General features: G+C 39.7%; 1 protein-coding gene across 1 annotated transcript in view; it reads right to left on the bottom strand.

The window, feature by feature from the left end:
• The window catches only part of sh2b3 (SH2B adaptor protein 3), a 65,296-nt gene that overhangs the window by 23,463 nt on the left and 15,151 nt on the right, over nucleotides 1-26,682 (bottom strand). Inside the window, exon 2 of the mRNA XM_032578574.1 lies at nucleotides 19,900-21,018. Coding sequence (XP_032434465.1) covers nucleotides 19,900-20,991 — 1,092 coding nt within the window. The 5' untranslated portion in view covers nucleotides 20,992-21,018. The remainder of the gene's footprint in view (nucleotides 1-19,899; nucleotides 21,019-26,682) is intronic.

Here is a 26,682-nt window from a genome sequence, read left to right as displayed (position 1 = left end):
GCAACTAACATTAAATTAGAAAAACATGGAGTAGTCTAATCCTGTTCAGCTAAAAAAAAAGCATTTATATTTAAAAGACAAACATGAAGTGTACTTTTGCTACATAAAAAGGTAATTTATGAAGCTAAGGGAGGGAAAAAGCAATAGAAAAACCGATTAACCTAAGAGTCATGTCTTGAACTGTGAGGAGGAAGATGAAATTCTCAGAGTTCAAACATCGATAGAGAGAACAATCAAACTCCATGAAGATACACCGTTAACAGGACCTTCTTGCTGCAAGGCTGCAGAGCCAACTGTACCAACCATACCAAACACCTGTTCATGCACATCAGGAACAGGTGTTACTGCAACAATCTGGCTGAACTTGAATCCCCACTACTCTTTGTGAACTTTAGCATCTCTGCCATTAATAATATACACTACTTTTAGGCATCGGCATGCAGAATTTGCATTCATGAAAAATAACTTTATGGCAAATAGTCCATCCAAGCAGTCTCTTGATGTTGTGCTAAGGATTTGATATATTTGTTTCATTTCATTACTTTGGAACCATGTTGCATAATTTATTCTGCCAACTGAAAAAAGTAAATTGATGCACAAATTGGAAATAACTACAGAAAAAAAATATCCTGGAAATGCAAAAGAGTAAAAATGCAGTCCAGTGTGAATTTGAAATTCTGTTTTGTTTAGCCAAGTTGAAGTTTAATATACATGTATGAAAAATGTGCCAGAAGAATAAAAGGAGGAACATATGACTTTAAACTGTTGCTTCTTTCCCCAAAGCAAAACAAAACGCCCTTCAACCTTTAAGCCGACTCCCATCTCGTGGACAATTTTCACAATTTTTACCTTCTCAGCTCTCAGACAAACAAAAGTAGTCTTTTTCTGCACATTGATATTTCCTACAAGATCACAGCGGAAAAAAGATTATATTTGTGCAACTGAACTGAACGAATGTGGTCTTTGAGTTTGACGCTTTTGAGTTTTTTTGCATAACAGGATTTTTTGTGGCTCTTATGAATTGTTTATGTGGAATATGTAAGCAAGGCTATTGCTCAGTTTGTTGTTTTTATGCACAGGAAAATTTGAGTCCGTCTTTCGGGGCAGTTTTCACACATCTGCCTTCAGTTTCTTCTGAATAAAGGCAACTAAACGCAAATTCTGCTCTGTTTAAAAGAAAAGAAAAGAAAAATAAATAAATGAATCTACATGTTGCCCATTTATGCACATGTAGATTCAACATCAAAGGTGGCATCTAATAACGTTGATCTGCAGCAGCTGGTATTGTTTTCCACTCTGCTGCGACCTCACCACCTGTTTGTGTCATGCAGATAAACAATCCCTTGTTCCCTGATCCCAGTTCCACTCGGCTCTGTGGTTGTTTTTTGTTGAGGTCTTCTTACGAGAGGAACATTCTTTACAAAGCAGATCATACAAGCAGCTACAATAAATAAAGATAGTGAGTGTTACTTCCAAAACAAAGCATCAAAAATGCATGAAATCACCTTTGTTTTGGAAACTGTTGCACATGGACGTTTGCAAATCTGCAGCCAAATAAGTTGTTTTAAAAACATTTTGGCGCTGAGAAAATCTCCCACTGCAACCTTTATTCACACTAGCTGATAGTACGTGTACGCAGCCTGGAGATCACTAGAGCTGATCACATTCAAAATAAACTATCTGTGGCATCATGGAGGATGTGGGAAACACACACACACACACACACACCAGCTCACAGAGCACACACACACCAAGCACACTAGTCGCGAGGTTAGCAATGCTGATAGAGATGAGTGTGTTCTTGGAAACCTGTCAGAAGCCGTCGCAGACGCAGCTTTCTGTGATGAAGAAACGTGTCACATATTGCACTGTCCTCCTTGCAAACTTCTCAGAAATACTGATATATGAGCCAAATATGTAAAAGTTAAGACAGCACACTTAAGATTCACAGAAATGGGAGCAGTTCCTCGTAAATGAATTAGCTGCGGTTGTGCACACCAATTAGCAAAGCTGACGGGGAAGGAAAAAAAAACTAGAAGGGAGTGAGCCTGAGAAAGAGTCTGACTACAAAAAAAAACAAGATGTGGTGGCAGATTATTAAAAGGCAGGATTAAAAACATGGTATTTTATTTCATTTTGCTACTCAAGCAAATATTTTTCCACGTCGAAATTTAGGGAGAAATACAGTTTCACCCACTGAATATTAAGGGAAAATTGCAAGTGCATAATTAATTTGCACAATTGCATGTTAGATCTACAACTTCCCTTTTTGCATATTATCTGTATTTTCATTCTGGGATATTTTATGGCAGAAAACTTGAGTTTGAAATTTACGCCAATGCTTAAAAACAAGTGATGCAATGTAAAAATTCATCAGTAAAACTGAAACACAACAACTATGTCTTGACATTATAAGCTTAGTAAAAAATACTAGCTCAGTACTAAAGCAACCTACCATTGGGAGGGATATAAATAAAAATGGACAAGTTTAAAAAAAGGCCTGGGTCATACCATCTCCGTGACTTTTGCTTCTATTCCCTGCATGCAGGACTGACCACAAACGATCCAAAGGAGGAAAATTAGAGAAACAGAACCAGAGCTGAGAGCAGCAGAGAGTCCAGTGATGCATCGACCAGACTCTCAGATCAAACAGACACGTCAAAGCAGCTTAAACTGCTTAGTTCTGATAAAAAGGGTCCATGTTTGGTGACACAAATAATGTCATAATGCTAAAACACAGAAACCTGCTGCTGGACATGCAAGTCCCGTTCTTGGAAGGTTGTGGTGCTGCTGGTGCTTACCGAACTGAAAGAGCAGCAGCATAAAGTCTGCAAACACTTACATTTAAACAGGGATCTTTATAGCTAATTAGAAGTACAAAAATAGTATTTTTTATTATGCAATCTGTTATGGAAATTCAGAAACTTTCTGAAAGTAAGGCTAATAAAGTCTGTGGAGGTAATTTTTAAGAAATCTGGTCTATTTTTGTGAAAAGCTGTATTACCAATTGAAAGATTATTTTGTTGCTTTAATAGAAGTTAAATTAGAAACTTTAATGACTACCTACCTTAAATTGATACAGATTTATTTTATTAACTTAAACTGAAGTGTTTCCCCTGCTGAAGGTTTAGGGTTTAATAATTTGAATTGATAAAGGATAACTTTTAAACACCAACACCTCTTAGTGACAAAGATCCTAAAGTTCAGTAAGAGAGTTGTGGAAACATTATTTGGGTAAATATTATTGTAATGTATTTAAGGCGTAGAATGTAAAATCTGGACATTTTTAGGGCTTTAAAAAAGAAAAATCCTGCACAAACCCTTGAATCGTCTGTTTTTTGGTCATTACTGTTTCTGAGTAAAGCTAGAGTTTGAAGCAGCAATCAGCAATTTGAAATCTGTTGCAAAGCTCAGGCAGCAAAACCATTATGCCAAGTTTTAAATAAGCAAACATAACATATGTCAATATTGACATAAATTTGAAATGCTAAGCTAAGCACGTTTGAATAGATTATTCCAAACTTTAAAAATAGACATATTGCAACTACTTAATAAACGCTCTTAGAAATTATTCCTGCAGAACCCTCATTTGTCGTTGATCCATTGACAGTTTAATGAGTAGCAGCAATTGATCGGGGTGTCTTGGTAGCCTGGTGGTCCGGGATGCAGCCACAGAGTCCGGACCCACGCTCCCAGTGGGATCTTCCCCTCTTCCCACTCATTTCCTGTCTCATCTCAACTCTAACCACCAAATAACACAAGAAGAATAACTTTGGACAGCTACAACTGTGCAACCTGTTGTAGATTAAAGCCGTTTTACTGTCAGATATTTTGGGGTCTGGCGACTGAAGCCATGTATTAAGCTGAAAACGAGTCGTCCAACTTAAACCAAGCTTTACTGTGGGTCAACTCCTAGCGTCGATGTTGAAATGTCCAACACAGAAGCAGAACAGCTTGCGGAGAAACAGAAGAGAGATCATGCGATTGTGTGCAGCAGTGAATATAGCATGATACACTTCTGCAGCAGAGTTTCCAAGAACTTTAACTGATTCATTTCTGGCACTGATGTTTGTGTTATCAATGAAAGCATATTTTCAAACGTGTCTCGCACGATTTCGATAACACAAGGTGCGATTCTTTACATTAAGTTCAGGGAAAAAGTGTTGACTCCTTACTAATTTCTTCTGCTTCTGAAATGTTTTAGATCAAACAAATTTTAAAATCACATGAATAATTACAAAAACGAGTCTTTCACATCAGGAGGAATTTTGACCTACTTCCCTTTGCAGAAACGTCTTAATTCAATCATGTTAATTTCTGAGTATGAACGGTGTGCTTAAGGTCAATCGAAGCATCTGTATTGGTTGGGACTTTGGCTAGGCCACTCCAAAACTTTATTTTGTATTTTTGAATAATTTGGATCCTTGTCTTGCTGCAGAACCCAAGTGTGACTAGGTTTAACGTCACTCTCCTGGAGGATTTTCTCACAATTACGTCAATTATGCCGAGTCATAAAAAGCAGCTCCTAACCCCGTTTCTGAATTCCTGTCTTAGTTTTAAGTTAGATGCAACATGACTCACACCTTTGACAAATGTAATGTTTTCCCTAAGTTCTTGTGGATCATCAGGATGCCTTTGGTAAATGTGAGGCGGGTCTTTACGTTCTTTTGGCCATCGGTGATTCTGGCCTCTCCCTTAAATCCTGTCAGCCCTGCAGAGGTTTAGATTATCCAAATCCAACTTTATCACAGAAAGTCTCAATGGCCCGATTATAATCTTTTCATCCCCAACTTTCCCCTTTGTGCCATTTCCCTATGCGGCACACATTTGGATATACATCTCATAGTTTTCAGAAAGTCTGCAGTCAGAATGGTCATGTTGCATTTTATCCAACTGTTGTGTCATTGACGTGAGACATGCATCATAATTCTGCGCCAGAGGAAGTCATCCGACAGTAAACGGCGGCTAAAGCGAGCAGTGCTGACACCCTAACCCTTAGCTTTCTTTGTCTTATCTTGTGACATTATTGTTGCTAAAAAACGTTGAAATCAATACACAGATGGCAGCCTCCATCATTACTACCATAAACGGAGTAATGCTGTGTGACGTCAACGTTCTTCTTCTGTGCATGCGAGTCGCTTCAGGGTCATTAACCGTTCACACAGAAGTCTGAGTGTGGTTGCATTTAATTTGTAGCATGAACAACAACAACACGCACACAAAATCTGATTTCAGCAAAAAAGTCAGAGCTAAGCATTAAGACCTGCTGTGTGTAGATAACCTTGGTTTTCTACCGTTTTTGATTTCTTTTTTAGGCGTGTTGCTTTCTAAATAATGTAGTTTAATCACAGTTTTTCACTGTCATTTAACAAAAGGGGCAAATGATTCCTGCTTTTGTATTTACAAAATTTAACTTCATCCAGTGCTAAAACCAGTTTGGTGATCTGGAATAGTTCAGTGCGACAAAAAAAAAAAAAAAAAAAAATCAAAAATTGAAGAAATCTGTAAAGGGGGAAAACACTTTTTCAGAGGACTGCAGATAGCAGCATGACAGACAGATAGCATATTGGGGGTACGTCCGGTCAGCCTGTGCAGAGTCAGCTCAGTGTGTGTCAGTTAGGGCGTGTGGGTGTGTGTGTGTATGTGTGTGACAGTTAGCTAAGGGTGTGTTGTCTGTCCGGTAACTACGATCATGGCTAAGAATATACATGCATTTACTCAGCAACTAAAACCACTTATTTAGACTAAATACCTTTTGTAGAATTACCATAAGAAACATAAAATACTACTTTTACTTGTATGCTAAAAGTTACAAGTTGGATTTCAAGGGAGCAATAAAGACTAACAGTGACAAGTGCTAAAAAAACATTGAAAAATGTTACTTTTAGGTAAAAGAGGACAAATAATGAATAACTTTTAGCTGGAGATTTTTTTCGTACATCACATCTGAAATATTTGAAAGAAAAGGCAGCTTGGAAAAATGCTGTGTGGTCATTTAATAAATAAAAATACAATAAATCACCAGAAATCTACATGCATCCTGAAAGAAAATGTAAACTTTTTCTAAATGTAACAAACAAAAAAAAAAAACGTACTCATTAAAAATTCAATGTAACGTCTAGTTCTCCAGTTTTGCACCACAACAAAACAAAAACAGAAAACCATCATTAGCATTTTCTGAACATCTCCCCCTGCTGGTTGAAAACTGAACTTCATTTCCAGCGCGCCAGTTCTTTGAATGCAATTAAAATAAATTACTGAATTAGAAATGAATTTTTTTTTTTTTTAATTGAGGAAATTGAGAAACAAAATCATGAGTCAAGTGGTTTTTGGTATTTAAATGAACATCCTTTGACGTTGCACACACTTGCTGCAGCAGTGCTCACTCAATGACATAATAGTGCTTTGTAAAACAATGTTTGCAGGTGTGTGTGTGTGCGTGTGTGTGTGGGTCTGCGTAAGCACATATGAATAAGATGAAAAGAGGCCAAGAGAAAACTGTTGGGCAAGGGTTGCACAGCTTGGGGGCTTTCCAATCGCTACCCAGCAAGGTCATGTGTGCTGGCATTGTGGTTGCAGGTTGCACACACACACACACAAATACATATACCCATAATGGAGGCTCGTAAAGAGGTGATAATGAGAATAAAAGCACACATTCAAATATTAGTAGTCACCATGACAAACTCATAAAGCCACATGATGACCAGCGCATCTGATTTTTATTTTATAAAATTAAACGGCAGACAAAGACCCACGAGGCGCATGAAAAACTTCTGCAGAAGACGACGCTGAACTAGAAAGAGACAGAGCAAGAGATCTGACAAACATCTTGACCACATGACTCTAACCACTCCACTTCCTTTAGATGTTTCTCTTGATTTTTGTCACACTGAAACGTTCACGAGCAAACACGCATCCATTTTCAACCATGTGAGCGAAGTTTTCCACTCTGTCTGAGAAAGCTTTTCTACTTCCTTTGTGCTCTATCCAAACAAACGCAAACAAAAGCGACAAACAGGCAGTAAAAGCTGGTTTTGATTTCTGTTTTCTGCTGCTTTTCAGTCACTTTTTTTGACAGTACATTGAAAGCAATGCACCGACAGTTGAGTCATTTAAAGCTTGCATCACTAAGCATTTCCTCATCCATGTCTACATGCAGAGTCTAACTCACCAAAAACCCCTTGGGAATCTCAAAGTGGTCATTCCCATCTTACAATCCTGCAAAACCTGTTCTTGCTTTTTGCAAAGAAATCCTTCATGAAGGGGAAAAAAAAAAAAACTGCCATTAATCCGGTGCTCTAAAATATGATTCCCATAAGAAAGAAAATAAAACCAGCTATATATGTGTAATATAAAGAACATCAAAGAGTGGAAACGATGAAAAAACATGCTGGAGTTGTTCGTACTCTGCCCGCCCACAACCACAGCTCAACGCAGAGACGTTGAATAACAGTCAAATATTAATTGATCTACAAGTTTCTGCCAACATCTGAGAGGTTTTCATCCCTAGAGACTTTAATATTGGCTGCATCAAATGCTTTCCTTAGAAATGTGTGGGTTTTCAGCTTGGAAGGATCTCTCTATGACTCATACTATTCCTGACAAGAGTCATTACAGCTGATTGGTGCTAAATGCCGGCTCTGTAATCAGTCATAATCCCTTATGCCCACTTTCATGTGAGCATGCTGTGTGAGAACTTTTAATTAGGAGGAAGAAGGCTGAATATGGAATCATACTTTATGGAGAAAGACTCTGAATCCACAAGATTACCATCAAAGACAGTAAGATTACCTCAGTGTATAACAGGAAAATGAAAATAACAGGAATATTCACTTTGGTGAATATTAGAAAGCTAACCATCCTTATTTTTGAACACATCGAGTTGCGTAAGCTGCATATCTTACGCTTCATAGTTCATCAAATCTCTCTTTTTTATTTTACCCCTCCAGGGGGTCTTTTGTGGGCTCTAGTGTCCCTTATATGACAGTAGGCTGACAGGAATGGGGGAAGGAGAGGGGGGAAGACATGCGGCAAATATCGTCGAGTCCGGAAGTCGAACCCGCGACGGCTGCGTTGGCTGCATCAAATATGGGCCGCGCTAACCCCTACGCCACCACGGCACGCCCAAATCTCATTTTTATATTCTTCATGATTTCTTTGTGTTTTCTTGCTTTTTAAAATCTTCTCATTTTGCTCACTTGTTCCAGAGATCTCTGAATGCCATTTGACCTCAACATGTGGCCCTCTGAGGAAAAATGGAGGAAACATCAAGAAGCAGAAAGAAGAAACGCAGCTTTCATTTAAAACAAACTAGCAGCAGCTCCAGGTGGCGCTCATGGGACAGCTTCTTCTTATTTTTCACAAATATAACTTAAATATCACTTATTGGGATTAGTGCTTAATTACAAAGACTAGGCCATTCTAACAACTAAACATGTCTTGATGTAAATCGCCTTAAGGGGTTTAACAGCGTTCATCTTCCCTTGTGCTTATCCCACAGTAAAATTCAAAAACTTTTCAAACATTTTCAAGGTAGGTTTTCCAGCAATACACTGAATACAAAAACAATACAAATGACCTCAATTCACTATTACATAATATCAGAGTTTCCCCCAGTGTACTATAAGCCTGGCGGGCCACCAAGCTTTGCTTGTTTTTTTTGCAATTTTTCGTAATTTTGACTAACTTAAAACAAGAACACTTTAGTCTGATTTTGCTTCAAATAGTAAAAAAAGAAAATGTGTCTGTGTTCTTTTATCATCTTTAAATATTTGGTTTCAACTATAAATAATGCTTGCCTAATAATTTGAGCTTTTAATCAAACGCTTTAATCTGAAGTCTGAATATCAAGCACTTTCAAGGACTCTATACAAAAATCAAGCACTTTCCAAACCCAGAAAACACCATGTTTAAATTCAAGCATTTTCAAGGATTTCAAGCACCCATACAAACCCTTCAGCTCTACTCAGCTTCTCTAACTTTGCTGAAAAGAATTGCCACAGTATGATGCTGCCACTGTCGTGCTTCAAGGGGAAAACTGTTATATCAGGCTGATGTGCAGTTCCAGTTTTCACACACCTCCTTCTGTGGAGTGCATGAATCTCTGCAGCTCCTCCCAAGAAAACACAAGCCTCTTGGTTGCTCAATACTACTACTAATTTAGTAGAGAAGTTCCAATCGAACCGACCTGCATGTATCTAGGAGGAACGCAGATAAAAACAACATCTAACATCTAAAACTCCACATGTGCAGAGCTGAAAATATGACACAGAAGCAGTTTCAGCTTTGACCTATTTAGATGGTCAGTCCTGCAGGTAATCACGGCTCAGTCAAAGGAAACAACCTGTGCTACTAAAACCCTTTCAGTCAGCATTTGTCTCTCGCTGCTGCTGCCGCTTTCAGAAGGGATGTGAAATCAGCCGGGACGCCATCATGGCAGATAAACTCCTAATTCTTGTAAATCTTGAAACGATAAACTGGCTGGACAGCTTTCAGGCGGATCTAGCCAGATTTTGTGTTTTTTTGATAAACGATGAGTTGTGGAATTTCTGCAGAAAGTTGAAATGTCACACAGAGGAACAGATGACAGGAGTAGAAACCAGAGTTGGGTCAATCTAGTTACATTTACTCAATTACATTTACTTGACTAACTTTTGAAAAAATGTAGTTTTAGGAGCATTTTTCCTGTGCTGTACTTTTTATTTTTACTTGAGTAATTTTCTTATGAAGTATTGCTTCTCTAGAGAAAGAGTAAGATTTCTGGATTCTCTACCCACTGTGAGTAAATTCACTGAATGAAAAATAAAATCTGTTTTTAGCTGTTTTTGTTAAAGTTTCAGAAGTTTTTTTATTGAAAGAAACTGATTTGGACTTTTTTTTTTACTTTGCCTGATTTTATTTTTTGTTATTTATATGAATTATTGTCATTTTCGTCCTTAAAATGCCAAAACTTTTACTTAGCTTTACATTTGGATCCATCTGATTATGTAATTTTTAAATATGAAATGACTGATAATTTGATCAGTTACTTAGTACTTGAGTAGACTTTTTACCAAATACTTTTTCTTCTTTACTTGAGTAAAGGTTTGTTGAAATACTGCCACTCTTACTTGAGTACAATTCTTGAATACTCTCTTGGTGATAGCCACCTCTGGTAGAAATGAGTGAATAAATGTACATCGACTTTCTCAGTTTCCTTGAAGTTCGGCCATATTAGAAATATTTTCTGGTGGATTTAACACTCTGGCTGCTAAAGGTCAGGCTGTTTCTATAAAATGTTAAAATCCCTGTGGAGCTTTACATAATCTTGTGATGAAAAAGCCGGAGAAGGAACAGACGGGTACGTTTGCATGGATCAAATTTAAGAAACTAAACAGCAGGACCTTCATGGCGGCGGCGACACCAAAGTTTGAGTAATCCATCTAAGTGAGCCAAAAAAGACAAACATGAGCACATCTAGTCTCGAGCTTCATGTCTGGCTGAAAATGTGTGTGTGTGTTACATGATATTTTCACTCTATATACATGTGGTGAACACACACACACACTCTGTAATCACAGAGCCGAGCAGTGTGTTTGCACCCACACAGTACATGACTCACTTCGAGGCACAATTTCTAGGTTTCATGAAACTCAATCCCTGGAAAGAGGAAAAGATTAGACTTTGTGGGTGAGATACATAGATTGCTGTGATGTAAAATGAAACTGTCTCTGAAGAAGCAATCTCTGCTCCGAGTGCTAGAATCAGCAGAGCCAGAGGAAGATGCTCTTTGTTGTCTTTCATTAGCTATTAAACTGGTTTTCTGAGTTTCTGGATTAGCAAAGAGAAAGACATTTATGTTAGCGACGGGATTTGACACCTTCATTCGTCACATACAGAAACTCATCTACCAGCTACGTGCCGCCACGATGCGCTCCGCCACACATTTGTTGAGATGGTATGAAAATAATTTTCCGGTTCGTCCATAAAACTATGCATCTAAAGCACAGCCGCCCAGGGTGTTCAGTTTATCCGCTCACCTGTATAAAAACACCTGCAGCACTCTTCCCCGCCGTTCCTTCTGAACCAGCAGCTCCGGGAGGAGAAAAGCTGCCGTACTCCGGGTATCGCACCAGTCATTTTAAGGATGCTTATTGGTTTCCCAAAAAACGACAAAGACCTGGACATTATCATCAATCAATAAAATCTTCTCAGGCCGAACTGGAAAATTTGACTTTATGCTGCTAACACTTAACTTTCATCAACAACTCATAGGAGTATGTCAGAGCGTTGTGCAACGCAAATAATGACCCAGCCGGAACACGGTGCGCTAAATAATAAAACATAAAGTAACTAAGCTTCCTAGCAGATCAATTTTCCTCGAGGAATTTTAATAATCTAGCTTCTATTGCTGCAGCCTTACATGAGTGTCAATAAATATATAAAAAAAATGGGAAATATGATTAAATGCAGGCACTGTGTGCAGTTTAGTGACATAATTTCAAAATGGAAATGTATTTCAAGAACAGTCTGAATGCTGTGCCATGCAGTCAGTTACTAATTTTTTAATCATTTTTATCGTTATCACAATAGTCTCACAAAAGATTGTGATAAAATTCCAAGTCCATATCACCCTCCAAGACCCCTAGTTAAGGATCACAATTGCCCCCAAATACAAAACTGTCTACTTTAATAGTTCAAACACCAAATATGTCTTTTAAAATGCAAAATTGGTACTCTCTAAATGATCTGTATAAAATTCCAATAAATTCTATAATTTTTCCCAGTTACATTTCATGCAACCATTTTAAAAAAATCACTAATAGTAAATAATTTTGTGAACTGTAACAAAATAATATGCATTTTTTGTCTATTTGAGATATTTTCAACCTTTACAACATTAGCATTAATAAAAAAAGAGAGAATGCACTGGCTGCTGCAGCTTGTATCTGTCTGCATCATGTGACCGACTCTATGCTGTGTTTACATCTGGATTTAAATATCTATAAATGCAGCGAAATATGTTTTGAGCCAAATTATCCATGACTCATATCAAAACAGGAAGTAAACAGGCAATATATGACTCAAGTAAATTGTGTCAAAATGATGGAAGGTAAAAAAGTTTTACTTTCATACTGGCTATCAGAAGTTCATTAGCTTTACTATATCAGGTGGGATAGTTGTGGATATGGCTAAAAAATGAAATAATTACCTTATTCTAGCGCAAAACCTTTTATCAAATTTTATTTTATTTTTTTTTTAAATTGTCCCGTTTCCATTGACGTAATTTATTTTCATAACTCCAACTTTCCCTTGTGGTCAATAGAAACGCAGTTAGCAATAGAGTAACATATGCATCATCAGCGTATAACAAATAGATAAATAACTGCAGTATAAACATATTAAGAAGGAAGGGGTCATTAGATACTGATATTAAGATTTTAAAATGTAATATTTCGCAGCTTTGATTAGCACATATAAAGTTTAATTGACTTCTAATTTGTTAGCTTTGCAGTACAAATCCTAATATGTGCTTAAACGAGCTAACAAAATGGGTAATTTAGCAGATCTGATATAAACTCATTTAAGTCTATGCAGAACATTTCTTTTAATTAATCCCAAGGATTTTTCTTTTTTTTTTAATGTAAAGTCAGTGAGACGCCTTGATGTTCACCTGTCCTCCTATTTTCTTGGCATGCATCTGCTGCCAGCCAGCCAGACCAGCGTCTTTTCATGTCTCCTCCAGTTTTGTTTCCTGTGTTTCTCGGTTGGATTGGTTACGTTTCTTGTTCAGCTGACTGGAGCCCATGTGTTGGAGGCTTCAGTTGTGGTGTGCAGCGAGAGCCAAATTAACACTGCGTGTTGCCATATGAGAGCCTGAAGTGCAACAAGTAACACAGAACAGATGGATACCAGGGTCTGGTTGTTTTGAAAAGTATTTTCCACTGATGTTGCAAACGCCTCTTGAGATCACACACAGAGAGAAAAAAATGAGCGTGCAACTAGCAAAGAAACACAACTTAGACCTATAAATATAGATCACAAACATGAGTGCATCTTGACTCATTTATAACTCGGTTTATTGCAGCCTAACGTTCCGTTTTATTTCTAGACAGAGCCTGGTACAGCGGATTTTTGTATTTTCTTTGAGTTGAAGGCTCAGGATAAGCATTACATGACCCCAATTGGATAAAAAACAAACATTTTTAGATTTAAAAGAAAAAAAAAAAACAACAGCAGGAGTGCAAACACATAAAAACAGAAGAGCAAACTCCAAGAGCAACACGAGACATGGTGTAGCCACACACACACACCAGCATGAAATGAAACCATGTGGGAGAGATTAAGGCCAGAGGAGCTGAAACTAACACATGCAAAAGCACAAACACACACAGCTGAAAAGAGATGAGAGGGGTATGATTAGGATGGAGGCAACAGGAGGTCTGAGGAAGCATGTCAGACTGTAACCGTCTGTGGCAACTCATGCTGGAGGACACAACAACGCCATTTTCCTGGAAGGACTCCTCACCTTGTCTGGAACTTTAACAATGGGACTCCTCTATGTGTAAGGCAGGCAGCCGCAAACTGAAATGTGTTTTCTGGGCTTTGCTAGGTGACAGGCTGACGCCAACTGCTCCAAAACTGCAAAGGCATGAATATTTTTACCAGCCCCATTTACTGCGACAACCTTTAAAAAGAGTGAATTCTCATCAGTCGGGTTTAGTACGCTTTAATCGAACTCTAGTTTGTTTGCCTAGAAGGTCCGTTTTGTTTGGAGAGGTGTGAACGCGCAATCAAACCCTGATGCGGACCCAAAAAGCGAACTTTGATCCGACTAAAAAACTTGGTCTCGGTTCAGTTGAAGTGAACTGACGCAGTTTAATCTTCCAGTCTTCCGATAACACTTAATTATCAAGCGATATTTTCAAATTTCCTGTCAACTTGAAACATTTTTTAACTCAAAAACATGACAGGCCGCTGGATGAATGACTGCTGAGAGCCACAACCACCAGGCTTAGCAAGTTTTCTGGGGGAAAACTTGACTGATGTTTAATTACATCTACCTGTAGGTGGTGAAATTGTGCCTTTTTATCCACAACAAGGTCAAAGTTAAAACACAAGACATGATGGAGAACTTGAGGATAAACTCCCAGACAGCACAGCGAACTTCTCGTCTTTTCAGCTGACGAGACAAGATTTACTTCTGCAACGGAATAAAAAATGCCTTCCCTCAGCTTTGTGATTTCTTTTTTTTTTTGATATCCGAAACAGCACACAGACATGAAATCAGTCTCTTTAACAAAATTTTAAAGAATGAAAAAAAAAAAAAGAATCAAAGAAGGAACAAGCATACTAGTCTGTTTTGAGTTTGCCCCACCATGTCAATTACAGCTTTGCAGATGTTTTCTCTAGGGGTTCGGTCGTGTCACATCAAATGCAAAGAGAAGAACAAAGCTGTAGATTTATAGGCAGCTGTTTGACCGTAAGAGTTACTGACAACTGTTTTCTGTAAATGCATTTTCACTTCTGTTCTCCTGGAAAGCGGCTTGTTCATGGTCCGGGCCACCGCTACGCTTTCGACTCCGACTTTTTCAACCCAGCTGGGCAACTCAGATCTGCATCAAGTGCGATTTTTAATTAAGGTTTACTTCTCAGGTAGGGGGAAAAGCTCAGCACTCGGCATCGATTACATAGAAGTTAAAAATCGCTCTTTAACTACACTGACATGTGAAAAAGCTTCAACTCAGGGATCAGTTACGAGGACCGAAGAGCCTGGATCTTAATTTATCTCAGGCCTAAACACTGCAGCAGGACGTTCTCTTTTAAACACCAAGCTTTTGTAAGGTCAGAACGTGTGTGCTAACACTTTAGATTATAATAAGAAGTGAAACAGCCACAAGTTTCTGCTGAACTTACAAGGCGGAACTGACTTTTCCCAGTAAATCAATCTGTGGTGTCCAAACTTTTGGCCATCAGAGCCAAAATTATTAAGTTGAAAGCACATGAGGCCACAAAACTTTCACATTTTTGTGGCATTTATATTGTATTGGCTCAACAATAAACAAAACAAAATGTACAATTTTATTTAAATCAACAAATTCTGATTTTTATTGAAAACAGAAAACTTGCTAAGCCCGGTGGTTGTGGCTCTCGGCAGTCATTCATGCATCCGTCGCGTTTTTGAGTTAAAGAATGTGTAGAGTTGACAGGAAATTTGAAAATATCACTTGATAATTATTGGAAGATTAATGCTTGAATACCAACTATATAGTCTTAAAAAATGCAAACATTTAAAAAAACTAAAATAAATAAGCAATTCTAAGCCTGGTGGTCTGCCAGACTTATAATACTCTGGGGGAAACCCTGAAACCGTTGTAGATACAAAATTTTAAAAAGTCTTACAAGATCACAGTAGCATAACCCAGGTCCACAATTACATTTTGTGGCTGATTGGTTTCTTATTTGTGCTACAAGACCTAGTTTTGAGAAAAAGCAGGTCTTGTTTGCAAAATTAAGATAAATGCAAAAACTTCATTAATAAATGGGAATCTATTTTTTGCACCTAATATTTTATAAGATGTTACTTATCTATGATGAAAAAAGTTGCCCTAAAAGATGAAAATGTGTCCATCAGAATCAACCGACGATGCTTACAGGCCAGGTTTGCTCATTTACACAATTTAGGTCAAGGGGCCACTCAATACCCTTCAGAAGGCCACAAATGGCCCCTGGCCCGCACTTTGGACCCCCATGTATTAAATCCTGTTTATTGCTGGCTTTCATATGACCTAAAAAACAGCTCTATAGATTCAGGCAGCATCCTGATGTGATTCTTAAAAATATGAAGGGTTAGTTCATTTCTCAAGCTGATGCCAGGGACCTTTCAGCTGCGCCTTGGCTGCTCTTTCCTCACACAAGAGCACTACCGGCTTCCACGGAAAGCCGCTTTGAGCTACATTACATCTCTGATGTTACTTCTGTTTCAAAAACACACACATCTATAGGTAAAAATAAAGTTTGCATGCATTAGCATGACCTATAACTTCTTTTTTATTCTCTGGGAAGCCAAGAGTTGCACACAGAGCGAGAACCTCCGCTTGCAAAAAATATCCCACTTACTATGTGTGAAAACCCGATTTACATTCACAAAAAAATGCAGCTGCAGCAACACTTAACATGGCAGCAACACCTCCTTCCAGTATGGTGCTTGAATTACTTTTTCTGGGTCGGGGTGGTGGGGATGCATGTGCTTTATATTCTGTGTGTATGTAAAGACGGGAGCATGCTTCTCCAGAGCGCTCCTTCCTTTTAAGGCCATTCTCTGGCTTTATCTGTCCATCCTGCCAAGACTAAATACCCAGAGAAAAGAGAGGGAGAGCGCTCAGAGCAACAATGCAACTGGCTTACTACACAGCAAAGAGCAGGGTCAATTCTGCCAACACACACACACACACACGTATCACTCTGGCTCTATCATCAACCGAATTACCTCACGCACATGGTTAGGGCTGCAGCTGCCTGATGAGCTGAGGGCTGCTAAATATAAAAGGCTCAAAAACACACACACGCACACCCATGCAACGACTTTCCTTGCACCACCCCATGCAGAGACCCGGCCTGGCTCGTCCCGTCTGGAAGTACGTTGGGCTTTAAACCCAACATGAGGAGTCAAGCACAGGTTTTAGATTCAAAAGAAAAGAAAGAGAAAACATCCTGCTGTGTTGTGTGAGATGAGGGGAATCTAACACTTTGAGAAAATGCATATAGGTCAAGAAAACATGAGTTTCTCAACGTGGCTGTGTCATATTTGCAGGTTAAGTAGGTTTTTATTACCCACGGATTCAGAAGCAGAGACGTTGTGCCTGGCTGAAACCAACCCCAAACAAACAGGAAAGAGTGTGGGAGGTATATCTACACACCAAAGGGTAAAAGAATGCATAAAGGTTGCTGACACTTTGATGTAACTCAGCACAGAAATGCCACACTGGGAAAAATCCACAGCTAAATTCACTTTTTTTGTGTGTTTTGTTTTAAATGATTCATTAGAAAGAAACAGGCAGATAAACTCCAAACCCAACCCCTGCTTCCTGATGCCTTCTTACCTACATCACCTCTGGTCTCATTTTCAGCATTTAACATTAAATGATTGGGGTTTTGACAGTTGAACCACACCGAACTGTGACTAGACAAGTTTAGAGCGAACCCCTCTCCTGCTGTTAAAACATCAAATCCTCCACAGAAGGCAACAACGCAACAAAAACCACCTGAAAAACGAGCAGCTTTTCTGAGGCGAAGCTAAATGTCATCACAGATTTTTTGTCATGAAGCGAACTGTGCAGCAAAGCACTGAAAACCAAACAATAACGGGGCAGAGGAAAGGGATGGTGTTTGTAAAAAGGAAGAGTGGGGGGGGAACCCTGCAACTAAAACAGCTGGAAACAGGAAGTAACTTTTTCTGCCTTTTTCGTGTTTGTGTTGATTTTAAGGGGGGTAAGCAGCAGCATTCTCTGGCGAAGTTACACTAACAAGCCCTTTAAAGGGTTTCTGTGGGTTTCCATCTTATTGACACAAACAGATCTGCAGCCTTATCTCGCTCAAATATGAAACACAAGAAGAGGAACCCGACAAATGCTGAAGGGCTCGGTGGCGTGTGGTTCTGAGAAGTAAAAGAACTTTTTGAGAAATGCAGACGCAGAATCCGATCAAGCATACTCCTGTGAAACATCTGCACTGAGAACAGCACAAACAATCAATTATCAGATTCTGGCGACGAAACCCAAAAGGTGCTGTGGTGTTGTTGAACACCTGCATGTCTAACCTGAAATAGACAGATAAATGTGTGGGTAGGTGGTTTGGGATTTGCGTTGCAAGCAAATCTGTATGAAAATCACCATGAAGCTTAAAGTAATGTGAAGTCTGTGCAAAGACTTGTAGCTAACTTAGCTGGCTAGTTAAACCAAGACCAATACAATTTTGAGGACGAAAATCTATTTTAGCCTCACTACGTTCGAGTAATGGCCACGTTCAAGACGAATAAACTTAATAACCACGTCAGATGGAAAAAGCTCAAAACCACCTGCAGCGAGTGTGAAAAGCCTCAACATGCCTGTCAATGAAAACACGCATCATTTAATTGCAGAAGTGGGATTTACTGGCAACAATACCAATCACCTATCTTCGTTTTCAGAAAGGTTTTACTGTAAATCACCCTGCGTGGATTTCACAATCAGCTGGTTGCTTTAGACCGACTGACGCAGCCCTAAGCATTTCCACATCTCTTATTTTCTCTTGGAAAACCTGTGAAACGTGTAGACTTCATGTCATGAAACCACCAACCTAAAAATGTAGTTGCGTGAGAATATTTTCTTGTAATTTTCTGTAAAAGCTGCCATGTTGGAACCACAAAATTAATTGTATTTAATTGGGATTTCATTTGAAAAGCATGATTTGAATTGCAAGGAAAAGGAAACAAGTTTTTCAACATTTTGCTATAGGTAGAAACCTTTAAAGAGGAGTTCATTTATATTAATTTGGGGAGCAATTACAGTTTTCTGGGTTGATCACAAATCTTTAAGATTCAGACTTAGGCCAATTGGAAAGTCGCTACATATACCAATAAAGTTGCTAAGTTGGCAGCAACGCATCTGTAGTCGTGACTTGGTGGCGTTTCTGTCAGTCAGATCTCACTGCAGAGCAAAAGAGGGCAGTGGCTGATTCTCACACCTTTGCTGAGGTAGATAAGATTAGAGGATAAGATTGGTTTCTCATGTAAGTGTAGACCACAACCCCCTGAACACATCAACTCCATGGTGAATCTTGTTAGTGGCAGCATCAGATTGTGGGGGTGCTTTTCTTCTGCGGAATAAGAGGAGCCTGATGTTGCATATTATTTAATTTTAAGAGGACTCATTTAACATTTTAACTACATTTAATGGGTACTTTTATTGATCCATTCTGCCACAACCAGCTCTTTGAAGATACATATGAAGGCCCAGAATTAAAATGAGTTTGATCCAATGGTTTAGAGCAGGGGTCTCAAACTCCAGGCCTCGAGGGCCGCAGTCCTGCAGTTTTTAGATGTGCCACAGGTACAAAACACTGGAATGAAATGGCTTAATTACCTCCTCCTTGTGTAGATCAGTTTTCCAGAACCTTAATGACCTAATTATTCTGTTCAGGTGTGGTGCAGCAGAGGCACATCTAAAAGTTGCAGGACTGCGGCCCTCGAGGACTGGAGTTTGAGATGCCTGGTTTAGAGGCTGCTAAAGTCCTGAGGATTCACCTTCCAGCTGGATAACGACCCAAAACGTAAAGAAAGAACTACAGTGAAATGCTCTCCTTCAACTCTGACTGAGCGTGATCTGATTTACAAATAAAAACCATGCTTCGTTTTCACTTGCGAGTGAAAATGGCTGCAAACGGATGCACAATTATACAGCCGTACATCTTTGAAAAGCATAAGTTGAGGCTCCTGCTCAACCAACAAGCATGCAGAAAGCGGTTTCTGAATGGTAAGTCAACATACAGCAGTAAAACCAAATGACTAAACGTACTGGAGCTCAGCTTGGGTTGCTAGGTGATGGGTTTTGCTGGGTTGTCACGTTACATTCAGAAGGTTTCTGAAACTGGTCATTTTCTAGATACCAAACATTAACTTATTGCCAAAAACTGTCTCTGTCATTTTATTGAGTGACTAGGCTGTTTGTAGAAGCAGCAGAGACTCAAAAAGAAATACAAAAATTTGCAAAATGTGGCTGTCGCATAAAAGATCCCCTTTAAAATCATGGTAATATATTTTATTTAAAGATAGAAAGTAAGATGTGGAAAAATTCACCACATGTGAGTTCTACCCAAAGCTAACCTATGTTATGTGGTGACGACAGACGCTGAACAGATGATTGGGAACGTAGATCCTACCTTTGGGGGATCGTACAGCTCCAGCTGGTACCTCTCACTCCCTACTCTGCCTCCTCCACTTTGAGCGTCTCTGATCCTCCTGACCAGCAGGCGGCAGCGTTGCCAGTGGGGCTGAGAATCCGAGATAGTGTCATCCACCAGCAGGTACTTGAGCTGGCCCTCCTTGCAGCAGCCGCTCACGTCCAGCCTCCGGAGCCGCATACTTCTGCTGCGTAACCAACGGAAACCCTCCAGGAGATGCGAGACGACTCTGGGCCGGTGCAACGAGGCCAGAGCCGTGGCCTCTGAGTTTTGAAAAGAGAACGATTGGGAGGAAGAGGATGAGGACGAGCCTTCGTCCACTCTGTCGCCGTTGTTTGAGGAGCTGTTGTTGGCGGTGGCGGGGTTGGGGTTGCTGGGAGACAGGTCCTGGGAGGAGTGGGAGCTGCGGGATTGCCGTTTCTGGAAAATCCACTGCACTGTCTTTTGGATCTGGCTGACAGGGAAATGCGTGACGTCGCCGTGTCCTCCAGAACCCGACACCAAAGAGTCCGAGGAGTGGCGCTCGGACGACTGGTGACGATCAGCAGTCGAGATCTCGTCATTGCTGTGGCTCTGAATCAGCAGCGACCCGCCGCTGACACTTCGCGACCCGGAAGAGGAGTTTCTGGCAGCGCATCTCAGCGGCAGCTCCGGCTCCAGACTCACCACTACCGGCTCCACTTTCGGTACCGCGGATATTGACGCGGCTCCTCCGCTTGACCGCTTCGCCTCCCGGTAGTCCTGCGACAAGGTCGAGTGCCGCAGCTGGTTGATCAGGGCGTGCGGTGAGGGAGTTGTGGCGGAGGCGCTTCCGGAGGCGCCATCTTTGTCGACTTCCAGGCAGAATTGCTGCTGGAAGAGGTCGGTGAAGTGCTTGGAGAAGGTTTCCGGGGGGACCAGTTCATGCTGCGGGCGCTCACTGGCGAAGCTCCGGTAATGTCCAGCCAGCTGCCGTGCGGTGGCGATGGCATGCAGCTCGCAGAACTCCCGCCAGCCTCTGGGTGGCGCCGCTACGCTCGGACCTCCTCCTGCTGAAGTGGTGTTGGCTGGATGGATAGTGTTACCATTCATTGCAGTAACCAGACTGGCAGAGAATCACTGCAGAGACACAGAAAAACACACATTAATTAATTGAGAACATTTGGAGGAGAAACTGACAGGGCTGCAGCTACTGATTATTTTACTAATCGATTATTCTTTCGATTAATTGATGAATCAGATAGAAAGAAATTAGCACATTCTGCAGATTTTTCATGTTACCCTCTTAAATCTTTTTTATACAATAGTAGAAACCCATGAAGAATTCAATTCCTTTTTTAAATAAGAAAAATTTACTGTGTAAAATGCAACAACTTTGCATTTTCTTAGTGAACAATAGATCATTTGTAGCAAAGGATGCATCTGCAGCTAAAAATACACCGTTGTTTAAAGATCAATACTTTGTTTTGTAGCCAGTATTTTCTATATTTTTCTACTGTAAGAATATCTTACAGTAGATGTTCTTACTACTGTAAGATATTCTACTGTAAGGCTATCTTACAGTAGAAAACGTAAAAGTTTGTCTTTTGGATATGGCTGACAACATTTTGTCCTAAAATATCATTTAGGACACAGTAAAATTTTTATTTTGTCCCAAATGAAAACATTAGGTCTCCATTTACATCAAACACCTATGATGGGAGCCATTTTTGCACCATTCTTGAACTGAAGTCAGGTGCCGCACATGTTCAGTGCAGGGGCCGCAAATGGCCCCCAGGCCACACTTTGGACACCCCTTCTCTAAAAAGTTGCAGAAAGTTTTAGTGTATCCATAGTTGAGGCTCAGTGAGCGCAAATGGCCTGTTTAAGAACATGCAAATAAAGTCCTTATTTTCTTGATTACTGGGGTTACTGGGGGATTACTTGATTACTGGGGTGATGTCACTGGTAGGAGTTTCATCATTTGTGGATAAAGTGTCTGACTATGGTTCTTTGGATTGGTGCATGTGTTGCTTTTACCCCATTTCATCTTGTCTGACAACTTCAGCAATTGCAAATCTTTACTACAAATGTAAGTGGGGAAATACTTTCTTTTTAGAAGTTCTGAAACATTTATGTGTGAAAAAGAAAGAATAAACAGCAGGAATCTCCATCTGTAACTGGACAAATAAATTTTTAAAAGCCCTGTATTTTAGAAAAGAACAAAATACATTTAAATACATACAGTAAAATGGTGTAAACAACACTACACACCAGGAATTACAAAGATTTTTTATTTTGCTGGTTAAAAGTTGAACCACTGGTCCAAACAGGCTGATTTTATCAGTGCCCCATCTTTCAGTGGCACTAATTGGATTTCAAGGATCTAAGCAAAAATTCTTAGCCGATCAACCATAGATGAGTCTTGTAGATAAAAGCATGACCAAAGTTCACTGAAAAGACCGGCTGAATGAATGAAAAACTAGAAAACGGAGCAAATAAATGTTTGGGGAAGCTGAACTGAGTGAAGTATTTGAAATAATTGACAGGAACAGGTCAGACAGACAGTGAATGAGGCGCTGGTTGAGGAAGTAAATTTAAAAACTTCTCAATCAACCACACTGCATACAGAACCATCTGTGTGTTTCTGTATTTGCATGTGACCCGTTTCAGTCTTCCTTCTGCTTTCTCACCTCCCAGTGAGTCAGAGTTGCCTTAAAGCAGCGGATATCAGAACCATGACATAAAATAAAGCCTTTTAAACACACATCCTATTTATAATGCACCTCGGTTTTTCCTTTTTACCAATAAGAGTTTAGGATTTCATTTCTTTGAAATAACACAACATAGTTTGTTATTGTTTCATTCCACACCACCAGCAAGAATAACAAAAAAAACGTCCCCAGACAAAGAAATTGGGGGAGGAAGTTGTAGTTCTACATTAACATGCTGAAATGGATTTTTAAGAACAAGAAACTGCAACTGTTTTCAGGCCTTGTCTCACTTGGTCACAGTGCAACCACAAATTTTGATGAGTTTTATTGGGATTTCACAAAGCAAAAGCAGCTAGCGGCGGGAATTTATCAAATCGTTTATTGTTGTTGTGAAATATTTTTTAATCATGATGAGAATTCAAATTTCATTGCGACAACAATTAATTCCTATTGATGACTTTCAAAAATGGATTGATGGATAACTTTTTTAACGAGGTTCTAGTATTTCAGCGTGCATGTTTACTGCGGCAGAAAAAGTTTTAGACAATAAAACTGGACAAAACTGGAGAGACTACTTATTATTTGCATGAAAGACATTAACGCCTCTTTATTATTGTTTATGTATCTCAAGTCATGTTGTTATCACGTTTACTGACATAATCATGTACAAGATCTTTTCCTAATATTATGCAGCTCTACATAGCTTCCTGATTTTTATTTTACACATGAAAAACTAAAAAGTGTGTCCATCAGTGAACAAACATCATTGTGAAAACCGAGGAGAACAGCAGGCAGGTCGAAGATAAAGTTGTGGGGAACTTAAAGTCTTTAAAATAATATCACCATCTTTGAATATCAGTTCAGTGAATCATCCAATAATGAAAAAAGTATGGCACAACAACAAACCCTGTGAGCATTTCCTGATGTGACAGTCCACCCCGATCTCACAGAGCAACATTGAGTCGATTCAGTATGGCACAGCTCCCAATCTACCAAGACATGGCCATAAACCTAAACAGACAGGCTGGGCGGGGAGAGCATTAATTAAAGCAGCAGCCCAGAGCTAAGGTTGGACAATCTGTCAACAGGACAATTATTAGTCGTCCCTCCACAAATGTACACTACACTTTCTGACTTTTACTTTAAAAAATCTCTGCAACAATGTTTATGACATTAAAAAGTAGTCGGTAGAATCACAAACAGTTCAGTCAACCAAGCAAATGTGACTGACTGTTATCCAGTAACTATAAATTTCCGGTTTTCCGCAGTTGTTTCTTGCTTTTATTACTTTTTTTAAAGATTTCTATGCAGGAAGTAAAAATTTGTTTTTTTCTTAACCAATTATTATGATGAAAGTATAAAAAAGATCCTAATGTAATCTGAACATATATAAACCAAGCTTCAATCAAAGGCTTTCTTATTATTAAGCACCATTTTATTTTTTTTGGCTTCATGACATAAAATATTGTAAACTTTTGGAGGCAATCGGATCCACCTCAGTTCTCTGCTGTTACCCTCTTCCAGTGAACATCAAAACACACCTACAGCTAAACCGCTGTAGCACTGAAAAGGACTCATTCTGTGCCAAGAAGGTTTTATTAGCACAGGAAGCATTCATGTGTGTGCAAGGTTTTGTGAGCGAAGGATGATGGGAGTTGGGGGGGGTTAAAGACTTGGTCCAACATATCACAGAAACCCACAAGAAACAGGAGGGGAGGGAGTGAGAGGTGGTGGCGGGGGGAAAGGGGGGTCGTTGTGGTCGAGACAAACATGGAGCAACTTGTCTCGTTATCTTGTGGCTGACGTTCGCAGATGAAAACTTGTTAAATCTTGGTATATAGTCTCTTAATAAAACCAGAAAGTTTTCCTGGAGCGGCGGCGGTGGATCTACCGACGGTCCGCATACGTCAATGAGGCTGAGCAAACGTGCCATCGTGAAACATTGCGTCACCACGGTTCCTGGATGTGTCCTGTCACAACAACCAATTCCCTTCCTGTAGTTTTCGGAGCATGCTCAGTGCGCGCTCGCCCCCCTCCAGCTGGCCTCTCCCCCCCACCGCGAGAGTCTGTTTCTATCTGCCTGGCCAGCCCAGCGATGACTCAGCATTGACCCACTACAGAACATACACACACACTCATGCACAGACACACACTTCCTCTCGCCGTATCCCTCGGGCCCGTCTCTGTTCCCAGGGTTTTCCTTTTTCTTTTCATCCTCTCGCCTCTCTCTGGCATGAGGATCGCCAGATGTGATCAGATCCTCGCTTCCCTTTATTTTTACCTCAACTGAGGGCCACAGGGAGAACAAAAAGAGACTAAAACTGCTTTGTTGTTCTTTCTCCGCTGTTATCCTGGAACTCTAATCCTAAGTTGATGCATGGTTGCTGCATTATGGTTCTGTGGAACAACGTTCAGCTGGAGATCAAACGACATAGGCAAGTCCAAACAAACTGGAAAACACTCCATCAGGACATGAGTCAATGCTTCAGCATTCTTTCCTTTCTTTCACCCTCATCTTCTGCTCATGTCTTTCATGCCATTTAAAGTAATTTGACACCTCAAACACCATGAGGAGCCAATGAAGCTCTGCATGGAGCAACTTATGGATAAGCTACCAAACACTTAAATCTGCTGCAGTTCATCAGACAAGAGACAAACGTAGCCTGACCAATTCACCTCTCATTTCATAAACCATTAGATCATGTCTCTTTGTAGTTAAGTGTTTTTATGAATAATGGGGATAGATGGTAATAAATATGTTCAAATCTAATTTAGATTTTAATTTAGTTACCCAATAATGTCTAAAAATTTTGTGTTAACCCTGTTTCGATTGATTGCGACTCCAAATCTCATTTGTGACTGGAACGCTATAAAACGATGAATTACAACTCCAGATCAAACATAAAATAATTCCAGGCAAAATTCGCTTTTAGTTTCAAAAGACACAGAGAAGCTGCAGGTTATTTACTGAGGTCAGAACCAAAGAAACTCATAAAACTGGTAAGGAAAAAAAGCAAATATATACCAGGCCAAAGGCGCAAAATGAGTATGAGAGAAGAGCCCTAAAAGTGAGATTTGCCTCAAAATTATAGCTGAAAAATCAGCAAATTTCAATGTGTGCACCATTGCAATTCCAACATGCTTCTAAGAGACAATGCATGCATTCGGTTTCTGTGCAAACAAATTGACATTTTGTTGCCATTGATGTCACCAGACTTGAGGTGGATTGTAGAAACTGAGATGCTAAACCTCACAATCAGTGGTGACGACATTGAAATATTGGAAAGAAGTCTTGCTGCATTTCTCACTAATAATTTGGAAGACGATTAAAAACAATACTCTTATAAAAAGCAACACTTAAATGCAACTGGTAGTGCAGCAATTATGTCACAATGATGATAATTAGGAACATTTGGCCAAATAATTTAAAAGAATATTAACTTTTTGACATTTTGGGTAATTTTTAAAAAACCTTTTAATGCCAAACATGAAAATCTGATGCTTTTGTTCTAGTAGACGATCACCAGGACCTGAGCCTAACATCTAGCAAGATGAGCTGCTGCTGAAGTGCATCCAGTGCAAACTCAGACAGAAGAATTGAGCAAATAAAACCCAGGAAATTTCATTTATTTCACCAGAAAAGGCATTAAATTAAAATCCACAAAGACTTACGCTTATACAACACGGAGATAATTATCAGTGCAACTGGTGGAAGCCCAACTGCAGGGAGGTCCTATTTATATCTGCAGAGCCCGGTATCAGCTCTCACACACCACTGTGTGCTCCCTGTCGCCCTCGGTTGGGAACAGCTTGTTTGATGCACACACACTCATGTGGTCTCTGAGCTTTCGGGTCAAGTATTCATAGCAGGCGACTGAGAGAGCCGACTGCATGCTGAGCGTCATGCAAAAACCGCCTGAAATGCAGTTTATTTCTCATTCATGCAAGACGCTGACTATGAAATAGAATGGCAATAATTTAATAATTGTTCTGGTAAAAGCATATTTCTGTAGATCTACAAAATCTTCTTTAATGACAATCAAGTCACTGCAGGACTCCAGAGAACTCTGTGTAAAAATAACACACAACC

Source organism: Xiphophorus hellerii, chromosome 12, assembly GCF_003331165.1.
Source record: "Xiphophorus hellerii strain 12219 chromosome 12, Xiphophorus_hellerii-4.1, whole genome shotgun sequence".
In the NCBI taxonomy this organism is placed as follows: Eukaryota; Metazoa; Chordata; class Actinopteri; order Cyprinodontiformes; family Poeciliidae; genus Xiphophorus; species Xiphophorus hellerii.
This window is presented reverse-complemented; position numbering and strand designations above follow the sequence as displayed.